Genomic DNA, 18,366 nt, shown 5'->3' with positions numbered 1-18,366 from the left:
CATCAAGTCAAGTTATTTCAATTAATCTTTATCATTTTGTATTATTGTTTTATTTTTTCAATTAAATTTTCTTTAATTTTTTAAACTATCATAAAAACAACAACAAAAATTAAATTTTATTTTTATCTTGTTAATAAAGACGATAGAATTCTTATAATCATACATATAAATTTTAAGTCTGATGATGGTAATAAATTAAGTACACAAATTAATTATTCTGAAGATGCCAATTCTGTAGAAAAAATTATCATGTAAGTTAAAAAATTATAGATAGTTAATTAACCGATAATAAAAACTTTATAACCATATTTAATTCACATTGTCACCGAAAACACTTCTATAATATACAAGATTTACCACATTTAGTAAACTATCTAATATGAAAGCCCAAAGAGTCATTAGAATGAAGGATCCTACTATACTTTAAAGTAGACTTTAATAGAATGCCTTGTTTGTATATATCAGTGGCATGGTACTAGTTATTTATAAAGTCATATGTGAAAATGATATATAATAATCAGATTTATAGCTTACATACTTCTTCTTTCAACACAAGAATATGACTTGATATTGTTAATAATTAAGAAATTTATAATTTTTTAGTAATGTTCACATGTAAAGTAAAAATGGTCCAATAAACATGCAAAAAGAAAGAGAAAGTCAACTAACTAAGTTATCTTAAAATGTGTACAAAACAAACTCTAATAATTTTATACAGAAATTATATATTAAAATATTTTTTTAAAATTATTGATTACGATCCACTAATATTTATGCTAATATGTAATCTAATGCACTATTATGAAAAAAAAAAGTTAATACCTAGTATGTATGCTTCAAAATGAAACTTTGTTCCTTTTGTAAAATTAGGTAACACTAGGTTACCGTTCCTTAAAAAAAATTGTGTAATGTTATTGTTCTAAGTTTGGACATTTTATTTAGGATATTTATTGAAAAACTCTATTAAATAAGATTGATGACACTTGTTAAAATTAAATGTCATAAAGTTCTTTTTTATAGATTATGTGTACAAACTAAAGATATTAGGAGATTTATGCAATTTCCTTGGCTTATAAACATGCATTTTGAATGGAATAAACCATAAATAAGATCCTACACTCTTCTAAAATTATTAAAATATAAATATTAAAAATAAATAAATTAAATTATTATACACTCTCTTCTTTTGTCAAATACTTTAAAAACCGCTGACTTTTTGTTTATAATTTTTTAACAAAGGGTTTTGATATAATAGTATGAAGCAATTGATTATCGTACTGCAATAGCTTAAACGAATATATAATATAAAAATCAAAAGAAGTGTGAAAGCAATTGAAACCGAAGCATTTATCCGACAAACCAACAATTATTGTGTTTGAAGAATTCTTTTTGTCCCCTTCAATATTCTAGAACCTCTGCCTTTAGACTTACATCAAAACATACCATAATTTGTTTGTAAGAATTTTTCAAATATTTTTACTTTACATTAGTTGATTTCAATTTCTAAAATGTTTTATTCAATTTTCTTTTCTTGTTTCTCAATGCCCTAAAAACCTTACATTGTATAGAAATTTTTTTTAAACATAATCGCCTTATACTATATCCCTACTTTTGTACTAAGATATAGTATACTTAAGAGATTGAAAACTTTGACAAGTTCCAATTTCATTACCATTTTACTAAAATTCTTTTTTTTTTCTTTACTTCTTTTTAACAAACATTATTACTTCTCATTTATCTTACCTCGCTTGTTTTTATCTAATTTCAACAATTATGTTTATCACTTATTTATTCTTCATGTCATTCAACATAGTGTCTTGATTATGTCGGAGAGATTAATAGAGAATAAATAAATTCAAAAAGAAAAACAAGTAAATATTTGTAATTGCTACATTACAACAATAGGTAAGAAAAAGAAGCACTTTTTTAAAAGTTGCATAACATGATTGATTTGACAAGATAAGAATAAAATTAAACAAAAAACTAATACAAGTAAACCCCACAAATTTTCAAAACCATTTTTTTCTGTTTTCTCTTCACATATTACACATCATATTAATCTATAAATTTATTTTCCTCGTCGTTCAGTCCAGTCAAACAAAGGAAGCCACAAATAAAATTTGATTAATTCTTTTTGTTGAATTTTTATGATTTTTTTTGTTAAATATAATTTTAATTTTAAAATTTTAGTTCAAAATTCAAATTCTTTTATATTTAATTTTTAATATAATTTAAACATCAAATTTTAAAAATAAATAAGTATAATCCTTTTAATTTAAAAATACTAAATTTTTTTTATCACAATATTTTAGAACTGTATTTAAGTTTAATCAAACAGGATAAAGAGTTCTAGTATTAGTCTAAAACATTATTTGATATATCAAATTAACACAATTAAACAGAATAATTTTATTTATTTATTTTTAAAGCTTGAAAATAAAATTATATCAAAAATTTGAAACAGAAGTTAATTTTAATTTCACATCAAAATTAAAAACTACAAATATATTTAATTTTTCTTTTAACTTACATCCCAAATATAAAATATACATAAATGGAGACAGTGTAAGTTAAAGACAGTAGATGTGAGTTTTTTGAGAAATAAAGATGAACATAGTAGAAAGTTGAAACGAAGAAACTTATAGACTTAAGTAGTGGTAAGTGAGAAAATAAAATCTTGACAAGACATGAATGTGTGGACGGAAGAAGAGAATCTTGGACAGAGAGAAACCAATGATAATGAAACAAATATCGACCGATCGCATGATGCTCATGTTACTGTTGAATGTGACTGTGAGAAGACACATGCATTCTGATTTCCACACGAGGCCAGAATATAAGTAAGAATCATGATTCTAAGTCATTCATGAAATCTACTTATGCATATGCATGCCCACAGTCACGTGTACTGTGTCGTTGCATGTCACAGCCAAAACCTTGTCACTGTCAAAACAGCTTGCTGGCAGCCATGACATCACGACCAGGCTTTCATTTCAACCCTTCTTTTCATCTCTCCAGGAGTGTTTCATCCTACACCTCCAAATTCTCATTCTGCACCTCCAAAAATTCCAATTTTAACCTTCTAACATTTCATTCTTATCCTACACCTCAAACTTTTTCAAAACTTTCATTTTTAACTTTAAAAAATATCTTTTCATTTTTTTCTTTTTCTTATTAAAAACACTCTACACCACCTTAATAATAATTAAATTTAAAATTCAAATATTATTTAATATAATTTTATATTTTAATAATTATTAATGATTTATATTATAATATTAGTTATATTAAAATTATAAAAATAAAATAATAAAAATAAAAATAATAACAATAAATAAAAAATTAAATTAAATAAAATATTTAATATATTTAAATATATTAAATTATATTAAAATACTAAAATAAATTAAATACTTATTAAAATTTAAATAAAAGACAAAATTTTAAAAATAATTATTTATTTAAAATCAAATAAAATTATATTAAATAAAATAATTAAATACATTAAAATTATATTAAAATATTAAATTAAATTAAATAATTATTAAAATTTAAATAAAAAATAAATTTCTAAAAACAATTGTTGATCGGATATGGATATCCGTAATATTACTTATCGGATATGCATATCCGATTAACAAATCTTTTCAAAATTTTGTTTTTTTAACTTTAATAATTATTGGATTTAATTTAATATTTTAATATAATTTAATATAATTTAATATATTTAAATACATTATTATAAATATTTTTTTTATTATTATTAATTTTATTTTTATTATTTTATTTATAAGTTTTTAATACAATTATTATTATAATATAAATTATATTTTAATAATTATTAAAATATAAAATTATATTAAATAATATTTAAATTTTAAACTAAATTAAATTATTATTAAAGTGGTGAATAAGAAAGAAAAGAAAATGAAAAAATATTCATTAAAGTTGAAAATGAAAATTTTGAAAAAATTAAAGGTGTAGGATGAAATGTTAGAAGGTTAAAAATGTAATTTTTGGAGGTGCAGGATGATATCTTGGAGGTGTAGGATGAAACACTCTCTCTCCAGTTCAAGCTTCAAATTGTAAACTGGGTTCTCACCTCTGTTTTATTGCAGGTCCCACATCGATTTGTGCCAAACTAGTATGGTATACGCTTTTACTCCCTGCACCCCCATAATTTCTTTCTGCATCTCTTCAAACTTTTGAAATAATCATTTTGTTATCTGAAAAAGCTATTTTTAGATTACATATTTGAGTCATTCTCCCTGCACCTCACCACCCTCGTCCTGCACCTCCAAAAAAAAATTTAATTTCAAAGTGTGCTCTTGTCACAGTCAACGAGGAGAGAGAAAATTTAAAAAGTTTAGTTAAATTTTAACTCCCCTTCTTCCCTACCGCATCTCACACAGTGAAACTCTAACCTACACCCTCTCCTTCCTCCCTCTTTTTCTCTCCGTGTTGTCTCTGCCATCCCAAGCTGCTCGCGTTCCTCCGTTTTCCTCACAGATCTGAGCTGGCGTCCAGGTTAGTAGCTTGCATCTACTATATTTGTTTGCTGTAATATGTGGTTGGTTCGGTTGCTGGGTCGTGTTCGGAGCTCGTTGGAGGTGCACGGATCAGAACCGCATTTCGATATGCGGCAAGGATAAACGCATTTCGAACTGCGGTAAGCACGAACCGCAGTTCGATCTGCGGCACACATACACAGCGCCGCGTTTCGATGTGCGGCAAAGAAGAACTGCGTTTTGCGTTTTTTAAATGTCGTTTTGAACCTTCGTTTTGAAACTTAGTTTTTTTAATTAAATATCTCTATATGTATGTGATCTGATATGTATGTGATCTAATATCCAGTTTAGAGAATAATAGGCTTTTGACACTAGTTTGTTTATTTGAATTGAATGTGTGGTTGAAATCTTTTGATGTTATGATTTTTTTTCAATTTTTATTGACACTATATCTACTGTAAAATGGTTTTTTTATATGAGTAGATACTAATGTAAAATTGTTTTTTTATACTAGTAGATACTAATGTAAAATGGTTTATTGACACTATATAGCCACTAGATACTAATGTGAACCAGTAGATACTAATAATAATAATGTATTTAATTTTATTTAACTTTTTTAATTTTTTTTAAATTGAAATAATAAATAAATTTTTTATTGAAATAAATAATAATTATTATTTTGAATTTATTTGTAATAATTTAATTATTATATATGTAATTTTTTTAAATTTTTATATTATTTTTTATTTGTTTGAATATTTTTTATTACATTATTAATTATTTTTTTGTATATAATATGTTAATAATACAATTGTAGTAATATAACTATAAATATAACTATAACTATAAATAATTAATAATGTAGTAATATAACTATAAATAAAAAAAATGCATCAAATAAACAAAAAAAGATTAAATAAAATAAAATAAGCATGCAAATAAAAAAAACACATAACCGCACTTCAAAGTGCGGCCCTCAAAATAGAAAACACACTTCGAAGTGCGGCTGGGTCTTTCCGCACCTCGAAGTGCGGTTGCGTACCTGTGTTCTTCACCGGACCTCACAGTGTCTTCTTCCTCTTCCTCCTGCACAGTATATCTCCAAATCTTTCAACAGCACTATTACCACCCCGACCGAGAATTTTAACCATAACTCAATCCAATTCAATACACAATACAGTAAACCAGTGAAGTGCTACAGTGCAAAACGAAGAACAGGGCACCTCAGGGTTTATAACCAACAAATATTTTTGTGGTTGGGAGTTAGGAAAATAGTTGGGGTTAAAAAAATTAAATTCATTAATTACCGTTTTGACTTTTTATTAAATAAAGGACAAACAGGTAAATTTGGGGATGCAGGATGAACTGAGTGAGGTGTAGGAAGAATCACTCTACATATTTTGAAAGCTTTTTGAAACAAAATTACCAAAACAGAATTCCTGAAACAAAATTCTCATAACATAATTTTCAGAGCGTATGAATTATATTCCGGAATATATTTTTCAGAACGGGAATGTTGAAAAAAATAATCCCGGAACTCATTAAATACCTTTCAAAATGATTTTTTTCAGAATACCCATACATGAAATGTGGTTTAAAAGTATTTTTGAAACACATGAAATACGTTCTGGAAAAACTTTTTAAAATGAATTTTTTTCTGCTTTTCATATTTTCTTCTTTACGCTGTTCTTCCTCTCTTCTTTTTCTGTAGCAGCGGTGCGATGGTGGAAGCAGTGACAGTGGTGAAGTTAGTAATTGTGGTGGTGCGGGAAACAATAACCTATGATTTATAGGGTTCAGTCCAGTACAATGCAAGGTGGGCTTCTTTCGTGGGGCGGCCGAGCCCATGTTCTGACTATTCCTTTCTTCACCTCATACTTCATAGGTGCACTTATTACTATAATTCAAGAAAGCAAATGATGATATCCTTACACTTTCTAGAAAATATGTATTTTCGATGATATCCGAAATATGATTTCTAAGAATATCTCCAGAAACATGTGTTTCAGAAGTTTTTTTAATATATCCTAAAAAGTGTAAATGTTTGAAATTATATTGTAAAATTGACTACAAAACCTTGCTAGAGTAAGTTAAAGAAATAGTTATTTTGATGAATATGGCCGAAACTGTTAAAATAGAATATATAGATATAATATCTTGAGTTCTCATTAACAAGGTATGAAATGATTGAGTGATTGTCATAATGGTCACATGGTTCAGGTGTAGCCATTGTAATATATATCTTAATCAATGAGATGGTTCACTCACTATCATAATTGCTTTATTCTTTTTAACTTACCTTAACCTTTTGGAAATTATTTAGGGAGGTTTATCTGAATGGGATTTTATCATAGAAGATAAGATGCTAGGGTCCCATTTTTCATTTCATATTTACTTTTCTTTTTACTATCCAATAAAATCCATGTAAGATTCATTCATTATTAGTGTTCAATATATGGCTCAGATGAAATGCACCAAATAATAGTGTTCATTATTAACATCTCTCTTTCAATACTTACCTTCCCATAATGGAGTCAACACCAGAAAGAAAATTATAATGGATGGTGATGAGAATATATGGAAATTTCTGCCAAATAACACCATAGTCCAAGTCAAAGAGAGATCATTTTTAGGTCACAATCATCAAAACAAACAACTCAAACTAATGTTCATTAATCAGTTTAAGTAACGATTTACATCATAAAACCAAAACAGAATTCTAAAGCCCTAGACATGAAATATATAAGAAATCAACACTAGAAGAAACATCTACAAATATACATTCCTTGTGTTTCAATCATCTTCAACAAGAGAGCACCAATTTGAAGTGATTGTAGAGTCTTTCAAGCCTCCCCCAATGCCCTCTTGATGTCCTTCTGTAAAGGCAAACGAGAATAATTTCAAGTTTCAAGAGCCACACATATCTACATTTTTCACACAAAATATCATTGTATATTCTTAGAGTGCCCTGTGAGATTGCATAATCTTATATAAGAGAGAGAGAGAGAGAGAGAGAGAGAGAGAGAGAGAGAGAGAGAGAGAGAGAGAGAGAGAGAGAGAGAGAGTAATACTTCAATGGACAGCGGTGAGGTGGTTGGACCATAACGCTTTAGGACTTTCCCTTCCTTGTCAACCAGAAACTTGGTGAAATTCCACTTTATCCTAGAACCCAAAAATCCTGATTTATTTGCTTTAAGGAATTTGTAGACAGGTGCTGTGTTAGGTCCATTGACACGTACCTGCAAATAAAAAGGAATTTAATATATGTAGTTAACAACATGATGCTAAATAATGGAATTTACAACCATATGTAGTAATTAATATAGCAATAGCAAATATGCATAACTCACCAAGAAACAAGTCAACAATAATTAGCTAAATCTAGACTGTAAGAGTATTACTAAATTGTCATTTGTAAACATAACCACACTGCCAACATGCTTTTCATTTGGCATCTATCATTGCTTTAAAAAACTAAATGCCAAGTCTCAACACAAGAACAGATTTTCCTATCTCTTTTCCTTCACCAATACATTTTATGAGGCTCATTTGACAGTACTTAGTATTAACCTTTTTCTAATATAAACAAAGAGTTTAAGAGAAACACACAAAATTGGAGGATAAGAAATCCTCAGGGGAAAATTGATAACTGAGAAGGGTCAAAGGAGAAAAAGGCCAAAAATGAAAATATCACAAAAACAAACCATGCAACAAAACATGTTAATCTCTCAAGATCCAAGGTAGACAATCCCCTGAAAAGATCTTTAGCAGAACACCACAAGGAAGCTAAACAATATACTCTCAATCCCTAATAAGCTCAAAAAACCCTCCCCTGAAAATTCTAGCATCTATTTCCAACCATGTACACCAATGGACTGCAAACAGTGCAGTGCCAAAGCTTTTTGGCGCAGCCTTGCCTTTATTTAATAGAAGAAAACTGTACTCTAGACCTGTCCCTCATGGTTCTAGACCAACGCTTTAATGTTAAATGACATGATTTCCAAATAACAGTACAATTCAAATAAGTAAAAAACATAGCACATTGTCTCAATGCTCATTTGGATTTTATTTCAAGACAAGTCTTACCTAACATAAGGTATATGGCACTTACAACGTCCCTATTTTAAGGAGACAGCCCTTTTTTTTCTCGAGTTTAATCTCCAAAAAAACAGGGTATTTCTGGCACAAATAACACCTTGATAACAGCAAACCCAAAACTCTACCAAGTCAATTTGCTGCACTTATTCCTTTGATACAACGATGATGTGAGATTTTTAACCTATGACCTCTTGCAAAGTATTAGTTGGAAGTCTCATATTGATTAGAAATAAAACCAATTTATAGTACATAAGTGGGTGCAAACCTCAAGCTAATTTTGTAAGGTTGAATTAAACTTAAGATCTACTTTTTAACATGTTATCAGAATCATACTTAATGCACATTAAACAAGGCTCTATATTTTACAGTAAAAATAGACTAATGCCTAGTCATCTAAACCAGTTACAAGTTCAACAAAGGCACACTCACAATATTGAGCGACAGGAAAACAATAATTGGGGCTTGACTTTCCGAGACCCTGTCAAATCCTACCTAGTATTAGAAGCGCAGTGTATTTCTACTTTGGCACAACCTGACTCCACAAACATGATTAATATCCCATCAAAGTAGCATTGCCCAAACCATTAGATATATGATGTTTACCTAGCCAACATTTAGATCTTGCTCTACCTAAATTTTTTTGGTTTATTCCAACATTTCCCACTTATCCAACTGTTGCCGAACAGTTTTTGGATATCAAATGAACCTTCCCAGAGGCTAATTTTAATGTGACCGATTTCCCCTCTTTTATTATTAGTTTTGCTACAACACCAGCTGCTCTAGCTAATTGTCCACCCTTTTCAAGCATATATTGATACATTTACTTTTAACTTCTTTGGTTCCTTATCATTTTCTTTACATCTTCCTAGTGTTCGTGTGAATTAATGCAGACCATGTCTAAGACAAACATATAACAGGCATGGCGACTAATTAGTAATTCTAAGTCCAGGCAGATTGCAAATTGTAGATTTATTTCTAATCCAGATACCTTTTTATTATTTTCCTTTTAATCCTTAATCCTGGTCATATATTTAGCTTCAGAGTAGTAACCCCTCAAACTTCCATCGGAAAGCATACCAAGGAAATCCTGTCATCGCTTCAATCTGCACTACTCATGGCACTGCATTAAGCAAAGTATTGCAACAATACCTCCCACTGCCAAAAGTGCCAAAAGTTTACTAATGTAGTCCGTGTTGCCAACTTGTCATAGTAGCATTTGCATGCTCAAATCCCAATCATGTCTCTCAGCCTACAGCGAAATATTTATCTCATTGTTTTGTTACTTAGCTAATACCATTAAGCAATCCTTTACATGAAACTCCACAGCAGCAGCTCACGTCTCAAGAACTCAGAATTATTTAGAGTTGCCTACCTCTATCACACACCTTTTCACTCCATTAACCAAATTATTCGTCTGTTCTCCAGGCCTAATAAATAATAAAAATAACACAGAACTAGATGTCTAGATCACAGTTTTAACTTTTAAAGGATCTTGTAAGGAAGAAAAATAGTGCTGAGTCGGCTACTAATGCAAATGCTGAAAGGGATGCCCACATGGAAGGTCTAGTGCACAATGAGACAAATTCAAAGTTAGTTACATGGAGGGGACGGGTGGCAACCAATCCTGGAATCATGGAACCAAGAAAAAGCAGCAGGAGGAGAGTCTCAAATACTCGCTATGTCACTTTGTCTGGAAGAAAAATTGTGTTGTCAAGCAAATGGAGTGCAACGGTGGCTGCAACCTCGTTATTGTCACAGCTTAATTCTTATTTTAGAAAAGTATAATTGTTTGGTGAAGCCATTTACGTTCTGCTACTTTTACCGGTTTAGTGTTACAATTGTTTTGAACCTTATTTCACTATCAATACCATCAACGGGTGCAGACCGTTCTCTAGTATTAGGAATTAACAACTAACAGATCCTAAGTTGTATTTAGTGGACTCAAGCAATAGGGCTTGTTATTCCTTCCCATTTGAAAAATACTAATGACTACCAACTTAAAGCTACTGCACCAATCGGCATTTGATTACAAAATAAAATTAGAACAGCAAACCAAAAAATCAATGTATCGTTTTTCTATTCAAACATCTAGGGCACAAAATCAAGCATTAGAGCAGCCAAATGCCTTACACAGACAACCAGTATCATACATACCTTTCCAAAAATGGGATACTCGGCCTTGTACCTTGTACAGGCAAATTGCTCTGCCTCCAGGCTATTCCCCGGCTGTTGCTTCAAAAACTGATTGCATGGAAATGCCAGTATCTCAAGACCTGAGATCAACCAACAAAACACTCTCAAGTATGATCAGTTAAAGAGATTCCTTTTCAAGCCCTTCAATCTAACCAAGTTCAAAAGTAATTGGTCACTGAAAATACACAAATTTAGGATCCACGAACATGCAAGCCCAACAACTAAACCAAAAAACAGTACCTTTGGCTTTGTATCTGCCGTAAAGCTCAGTTAACTGGGTGTAATTAGAATTCGTAAATCCACTGCAATTCACACCCACAGAGTTAATCAGTTAACCCAGGAGCAATAAAAGGAAAAGGAGAAAGAAAGGTTGAATTTTTATACCAAACACAAAGAAAATCGAGTTAGAATAAAGAGGGTGCGTAAAAAAATACCATTTTGAAGCAACGTTAACTACAAGCAGAACCTTCCCCTTGTAGGTGGTGAGGTTCACGTCTCTTCCCTTGGGATCCTGTGCCAACCATGAACCATATGGTAAGAGATTTCTATAATTGTTTCCAAAATCAAATAATAAAAAAATAAGGGTTTTCTGATGTTGAGATTCTGAGTATCTCCTCTACCTTGACCGAGAATTCATGGATGGAATTTTCCGAGACTGATTCCGCAGCACCCATTTCTGAAAAGTTCACAACTTTCTCTATCTCTTTGCTTTCTTAATTTAGACGGTGTACACTCTGTATATGCTAATATTTGGGTTTACCAATTTGTACTCTCTTTAACTCTTTCACTTTAGATTTCATTCATTAGGTTAACTGTCCTCCAACCATGGCAGGTGGACCACTTTTGCGTTTTTCCCATGATTAAAGTTCAGTTGACAACCTTTTCCATATTCAACGGTTTCTAATTGATTGGTAACTCCACAGTTATCAATATTTTCCTTTTTTCTTTTTCTTTTTTTCTAACTGTCATCTTCTTACTTTAGAAACTATAAAAATCATAATAATGAAATAGTTATATTTTATTAAATTTTATAATGTGTAATTCTTCCTAATAAAATTAATTACTTTTATAAAAATAAACATAGTAAAAGTAGTTGTGTTGACAGAAAGAGAAAAAGAAATGTATATAGCAAAGAGCAGTTATATGTATTGTAGTGTGTACAATTAATTTTAATATTTGAATATTTTTAATTCTAAAATATAATTAAAAGTAATATAGAAATATAATTTGTATAAATTAAATGAGAGAATCTTCTTTATATATCTTTATAGATTACACTTTCCTTTATTTTTCTTTTACACAAATTTGTAATGTATATTTTCTTACAATATTTTTCTTTCATATTATAAATTAAAATGTAAAATATAAAAAGTAATAATCCAGGTACTTTATTTAAATAAATTTATTAAATCTACAGAAAATGAGAATTAAAAATGGTGATGAAAATTTCAACCTCTTTAGTTTTATGTTTTATTAAATAATATATAAGTTAATTAAAAATGGATAAAAAGAAAAGGAGTACAATTATTATTGCTTGAAACTAATATTTAATTCTTTTCAGTCTCTCTTTATCATCTCAGATTATACAATATTCATTTAAGGTTTAAACTCTCGTTTGGTCCTCGTATTTGTGTGCAAATCTTAAGTGGGTCTTCGTTCTTTTTTCGGTCTCAATCGAGTCCATAAACTTCTTAAAATGAGTCAATTAAGTCTTCTCCATTAATTTATCAGTAACGTTGTTTGCCTATGTTGAGTTGTAATTTGTTTTAGTTGACGAGGCATTGTTTATTAAATTTGATTGGTGTTGTGTTGTGTGAATAGATTGCCATGTGTGATGTTGTTAGCCCTAAAACTTAATATTTAGAGCAACCCTGATTTCCAAAGTGTTTAACATCTCTGTTTTCGTTAGGAAGAGTTCTGGAAGCACTATTGAAGTGACGAAATATCTGGTTCTTCTTCTTCTTGCGAATGCACAGGTTGGGGCTTTCAACATAGTTCTGCCAGTGGGAGCAGGTTGGGTGTAAAACCCAGTTGCTTTTGTGGTCGGCCTGCAGTCTTTCGCGTTGCCAAAACCTTTAAAAACAAGGGCAAAAGATTTTGGGGTTGCCCTAACTAGTAAACAACATATGCAATGGGCATAATTTGTTCATTTCCATCTCTTCCAATTGTTGTTAGTAACTCTCCTCCATACTTGCCTTTCAAACATACATAAATTCTATTGAATATACACTCATCATTACTATTTTCAACCTTTATTTTGACTGTTGAACCTGGATTTGCTCTGAGAAGTTCATGACCATAATCATAAATTCTTCTATATTGTTCCTTGAATGACCCCTCAAAATCTTTTGCCCTTGTTTTTAGGGGTTCTGACCACAAAAGCAACTGGGTTTTACACCCAACCTGCTCCCATTGGCAGAACTATGTTGAAAGCCCCAACCCGTGCATTTGCAAGAAAAAGAAGAACCAGACATTTCGTCACTTCAACAGTGCTTCCAGAACTCTTCCTAACAAAAACGGAGATGTTAAACACTTTGGAAATCAAGGTTGTTCTAAATATTAAGTTTTAGGGCTAACAACATCACACGTGGCAATCTATTCACACAACACAACATCAATCAAATTTAATAAACAATGTCTCGTCAACTAAAACAAATTACAACTCAGCACAGGCAAACGACGTTACTGATAAATTAACGAAGAGGGCTTAATTGGTTCATTTTAACAAGTTTAAGAACCCGATTGAGACCGAAAAAAAAAACAATGACCCACTTGAGATTGACACACAAATACAAAGAGCAAATCAGGATTTAAACCTTCCTTTAAAAAGAGAACTTACTTAAAAACCGTTCATTTATAGAAGTAAAGTAACATACCACTTTATTCATCATTGTCACTTTTCACAAGATAAACCTCAAACTCAAACCTGTAAAGTGATCTTACATATTGAATTATAACACGACCTTCTAATTCTAGGTGAAGAAGAGGATGAGAGAGATGGAAGGAATAATTTCCATACTCACTTTTATCTGGTAAATGGTTAGTCATAATTACTCTTCTTTAAAGTGTTGTTCAATTCTTAATTTTGAGATGACGTTTAGAAGATAAAGAAACAAAAAAACAAATTTGGATCGTTTGCACTAACAAAGAAAGTAGACAAATTCTACTGAAAAAGTTACATCCAAGCTCTTTTACTACAGTTAAATCATTCCAATGAATTTTAAAATATGATTTTAATAATCTAATCATTAAAATTAATATCTAAGCGTTTATATGGTTGAAAAGACAAATATATATAAAAAAGAAAATGTTTTGTTTGTCACTATCGTAAAAAATATGGTCATGTCTGATTGTTTTCTCTTTGTTCGTTTCTCGTACATAACTTGTACTATTATCATATTCTCTTTTTGGAAAATTGTTAGACTTTAATACCATTTTGGATAAAACTTCTTCGTAAGAGATTGTAATAAGCTTTCTTTTTTTTTACAATACAAGGCTTCCATGGCTTAAATGTTCGCTTTTAGTTCTATGTCAAATATCCGACATATTATTATCTTAAATCTTAAATGGTTCACGAGTCAGAAACTTTTTTATATACAAAATCTTCTACAAAGACGAGTGTAGAGCAAACTTGTATTTATGTAGAGAAGAGATAATGTAAGTTATATATCTCCAACTTTTACAGAAAAGAGAAAATTTAGAAAAAGGATATAGAAAATATATAACAATCAAACTTTTATTCAAGAATCGATGATGATACAAATGGAAAATGTTCCCTTTTATAAAAGAACCCCTACATGTGGACTTCAAACTTCAGACTTAATTATGAACTTTAAACTCCATTAACCCAGACACCAAAACACATTTTATACAATTTGGAATTCAAATAAAATAAAAATAACACCATCATGCCAAAATAAAAAACAAACATGACTAAAAGAAAAACAAAATATGTGAAAGTGATATATTTTAGTAAGACAGTGAGTCTACCACTAATTAGATTCTTTCACTTATTCAAACATTATTTTAGTCAGAGCGAGTGGAGACTGAACATTGCGCTCCCCTGCGAGTCATAATCCCAACTATATCTGCTTGTGAATCATTACTTTCATCCATTAGTTCTTCATTGCAATTATCAATCAAGCCTTCAATCTTTTGGAAGGTTTATGTGACAGACTTGAAATCCCTTATCTGCTAAGTGTTATCTTTTTTTGGGACAATTATATCTAGGGGATAAAAGTTGAGTGGTCTTTGAGAGGAACTGACAAGATTTGGATCAAGGGTTTAGGGTGATAATTATTTACTTAACATAAATGTTGGGCTAGTTGAATCTTGTAACTCTCATTTAATGGATAAGTTTCAAAAGATCCACACATGTATGCTTCATTTTTAGACCATAACAACCCAGCTGGATCCTTGAAATATGGACTGTGGATGATGAATATAGAAACTAAAGAATTAAGAGAAACTTGGGACAATCTTCTCAGTACTTCAAATTCTGTATTTATTTTTAATTATTTTCGCCACCATGATAAAGAAGAAAATCATTCTAACAAGGTCCAGAAATAATAATCATCTTTGTCAGGATCAGTGAAAATGTTGTAAGCCATTTTGGTCTAGAGATAGAATGAGGATAGAATATTGGATAATATTGCATCAAATTAACCAAAGAGTTGGTTCACAAATATCCCATCCGGTGCCATAGAATAATTCAAAGATTCGTCTAAATCATGTTTCTGGAATAAAAATGTTTGTAGGAGAATCTTTGTATTTCATGGTTTCATGGAGGAAAGAAAAAATCATTGTTTTGGCATATTTAAGGATTTCAGCAGGGGAAATTGGTGATAACCTCGGAGGATAGACCATTCCATTTTTGGCTTTTGAAGGTAAATGTTTTACCATGAATATAAGAGGGAAAACACGAGAGACTTAAATATATTGGATAGCTTGGGCAATCTTTTTCAGTTCTTGAATGACTTGGGTTTGAGCAAGTTCCCAAGGAAGAGGATCCTTTTTTTTAACATTACAAGAGACTCGTGTATCTTGCAGCACGAGGTATAAAGCCTTTGATAGATAAAACCTCCTTGTAGGAGATCAAGGTAAGCTTTTTCGTTTGTCACCAGCCATGACTTTACACTGTTTAAGTCATTAGCGGTTTAATATATTTATAAAGCATATATAATGTTACTTTCTATTTAAGCCTACAAAAGTCCCCACTTACTGAGCAACTGGCATAAATGACAGCCAGTCACCTCTTCGTAGGTAACGGATCTCATCTTGTGCAATTCTTAATCTCATCATTCATTCATGCAACATCTCAAATATCAAAATTTAAAGGAATGACTGAGATATAATGCGAGCTTTTTTTAAAACTGCAGAGGATCTTTATTTATTCAATTTTAAAAGCAAATACATATTTCTTCACTTCTAATAAAGCATTTCCAATGTTTAAGAGGGTAACAGCTAGGCATGCCCTCCATGAGACGGTACACTTGCGTATTTGCGTAATTGAAAATAGGTTTAATAGCTTATTTTGTCTCTGGTGAGTTGTGTCAATTAAGTTTCTTCTTTTAAAAAAAAATCTCTTTCGTTAAATACTTACAAACGGTGTTAATTTTTTTTTTCTCTCTCTTATGCTTTTCTGTGGAAAGCTGTTTGTTAGTATTTTTTCCTCTGCACATCTGAATAAAGTGATACAAAATATCATATATTATATATAAGTTGGTGAATTATTTCATTACTTCACCCTTTGGAAAGTATCAATTCATTTACGTAAAAAAGTTACTTTTTCTTCGTCATTTAGCATATGAATATTGAAAAAAAAAATCATTAGTAAATGATTGCTTTATAAACAAGGTCTTTGGTGCTTTTTTTTAATTATATTTTTTTTACCTATTTCACTATGTTATATTACTTATTTTATTGTATATTTTTTATTTTTATCTCTTGTATATGAAAGAAAGTGTTTAATTGATTTTTAATCTCAAAAAATTCGAATGAATTTGATTTTGATTCTCTACTTACAAAATATTTTAGTTTCTTTAACGCTAATATTTTTAATTCGTATGCATTAAATTTTGTAAATAAAATGTTTTTAAACCCATTTTATTATGTTATTTTGAAAACACAAGACGTTCTTCGCAAATCCATCCCCTCCCACCCCTTCCTCTGCTTCCACACCTTTCAATTTCCCTCCCAAGAAGTCGGTGTCACCGACGGCATCGAAAACATCTCCTACGTCACCGACGCTGACCAATTCGTTAAGGTCTTGAACGCCACCATCATGCTCCATCCTTGATAACTACTGAGAGACGAGCTCGGAAGCTACGACCTAATCGTAAACAACGTCGCGGAGCGCGACGAAGAAGAATACATCCGCTACTACGAGAAAACGACGGGGCACAAGGCTTGGCATCTGGGGTGCCTCTCTCATATGCTTTGGGAGCCTTTGTCATTTCCCGAATAAACAGCTTTACGAGATTGCATGCGGGATGAAAGCGTCGGGTCATGGGTTCATATGGGTGGTGCCGGAGAAGAAGGGGAAGAAGGAGAGTGAGGAAGAGAAGGAGAAGTGGATGTCCAAGGGGTTTGAAGAGAGGAATGTAGAGAAGTGGATGGTTATCAGGGGGCAAGAACATTACGTGAATTTGGGGCATGCTTTCGAGCTCTTTGGGAATAGACCAGTTGTTTATGATCTCGGTAACTTTAATTATAAGTCCCTTAATTTTTAAGTAGTTATTGTTTTATCTGCTTTCTTTGTTTATTGGCAGATAATGATGTCTTGTTCAAGTTCTCTTCAAAAAGTTTTGCAGATAATGAATGACAGGGTAAACTTTTGAATTTCTCCCAATTAGCCATACAGTGCTGAAATCTACTGGTATGGACCAATAAGTGTAAGGAACCAAAAAAAAGGTTTGATAGGGTTTAAAAAATTCACCCTAGGGTTTAAAATGTGAAAGTGAAAGAATAAAATGTGATTCTGCATTAGAAGAAAAGGAAAAGGGAGTCCAAAGACACAAAAAAAACCAAGATTAGATTTTTAAATTTAAAATATGTTTAAAAAGTAGAAAAAGTTGTTGTGTTCAGAGGAATTTAGAGGAGCAGAGAAGGAGAAAGAAAAAGCTAACGTCGTTTGTGCGATTTAACAGGAGGGACAATATTGACGCAAAATTTATTAAGTAAGGATCAATTTCACACACTTTTAAAACAAGGGACTTAATTGACATTATTCAACAAAACTGGGGACAGAATAGGCTATTAAACCTTGAAAATAAGACTTATTTTATTATTCTCAAAAAATAAAAAATACATTCTCATATCCTCTATTTGTAATAATCTAATTCTCCTGAAAAGGAAAATAGGGAAACAAAATAAAATAAAAGATTATATATCTATATCTTTTAATTAGGAAGATTCTAAAGATATTTTCTCTAATTACAATACTCCCCCTCAAGTTGGTAAATGAATATCAATCATTCCCAACTTGCCTACAAGATCTTGAAATCTACCCGGAGGAAGCCCTTTTGTAAAAATATCTGCTATTTGAAGTTCTGTAGGAACATGA

The 18,366-nt window shown here is 30.7% G+C and overlaps 1 protein-coding gene across 1 annotated transcript; it reads right to left on the bottom strand.

The window, feature by feature from the left end:
* Nucleotides 1-7,117: 7,117 nt before the first annotated feature.
* Nucleotides 7,118-11,661, bottom strand: LOC108328907 (probable glutathione peroxidase 5). The gene is made up of 6 exons (XM_017562807.2): nucleotides 11,423-11,661; nucleotides 11,237-11,313; nucleotides 11,043-11,104; nucleotides 10,764-10,882; nucleotides 7,583-7,750; nucleotides 7,118-7,387 (listed from the first exon to the last, which is right to left on the bottom strand). The coding sequence occupies exons 1-6, from the start codon at nucleotides 11,474-11,476 to the stop codon at nucleotides 7,355-7,357; spliced, it is 513 nt and encodes a 170-aa protein (XP_017418296.1). The 5' UTR covers nucleotides 11,477-11,661; the 3' UTR covers nucleotides 7,118-7,354.
* Between the last annotated feature and the right edge of the window lie 6,705 nt (nucleotides 11,662-18,366).

Source organism: Vigna angularis, chromosome 2 (genome assembly GCF_016808095.1).
Source record: "Vigna angularis cultivar LongXiaoDou No.4 chromosome 2, ASM1680809v1, whole genome shotgun sequence".
NCBI classification, from domain to species: Eukaryota; Viridiplantae; Streptophyta; class Magnoliopsida; order Fabales; family Fabaceae; genus Vigna; species Vigna angularis.
This window is presented reverse-complemented; position numbering and strand designations above follow the sequence as displayed.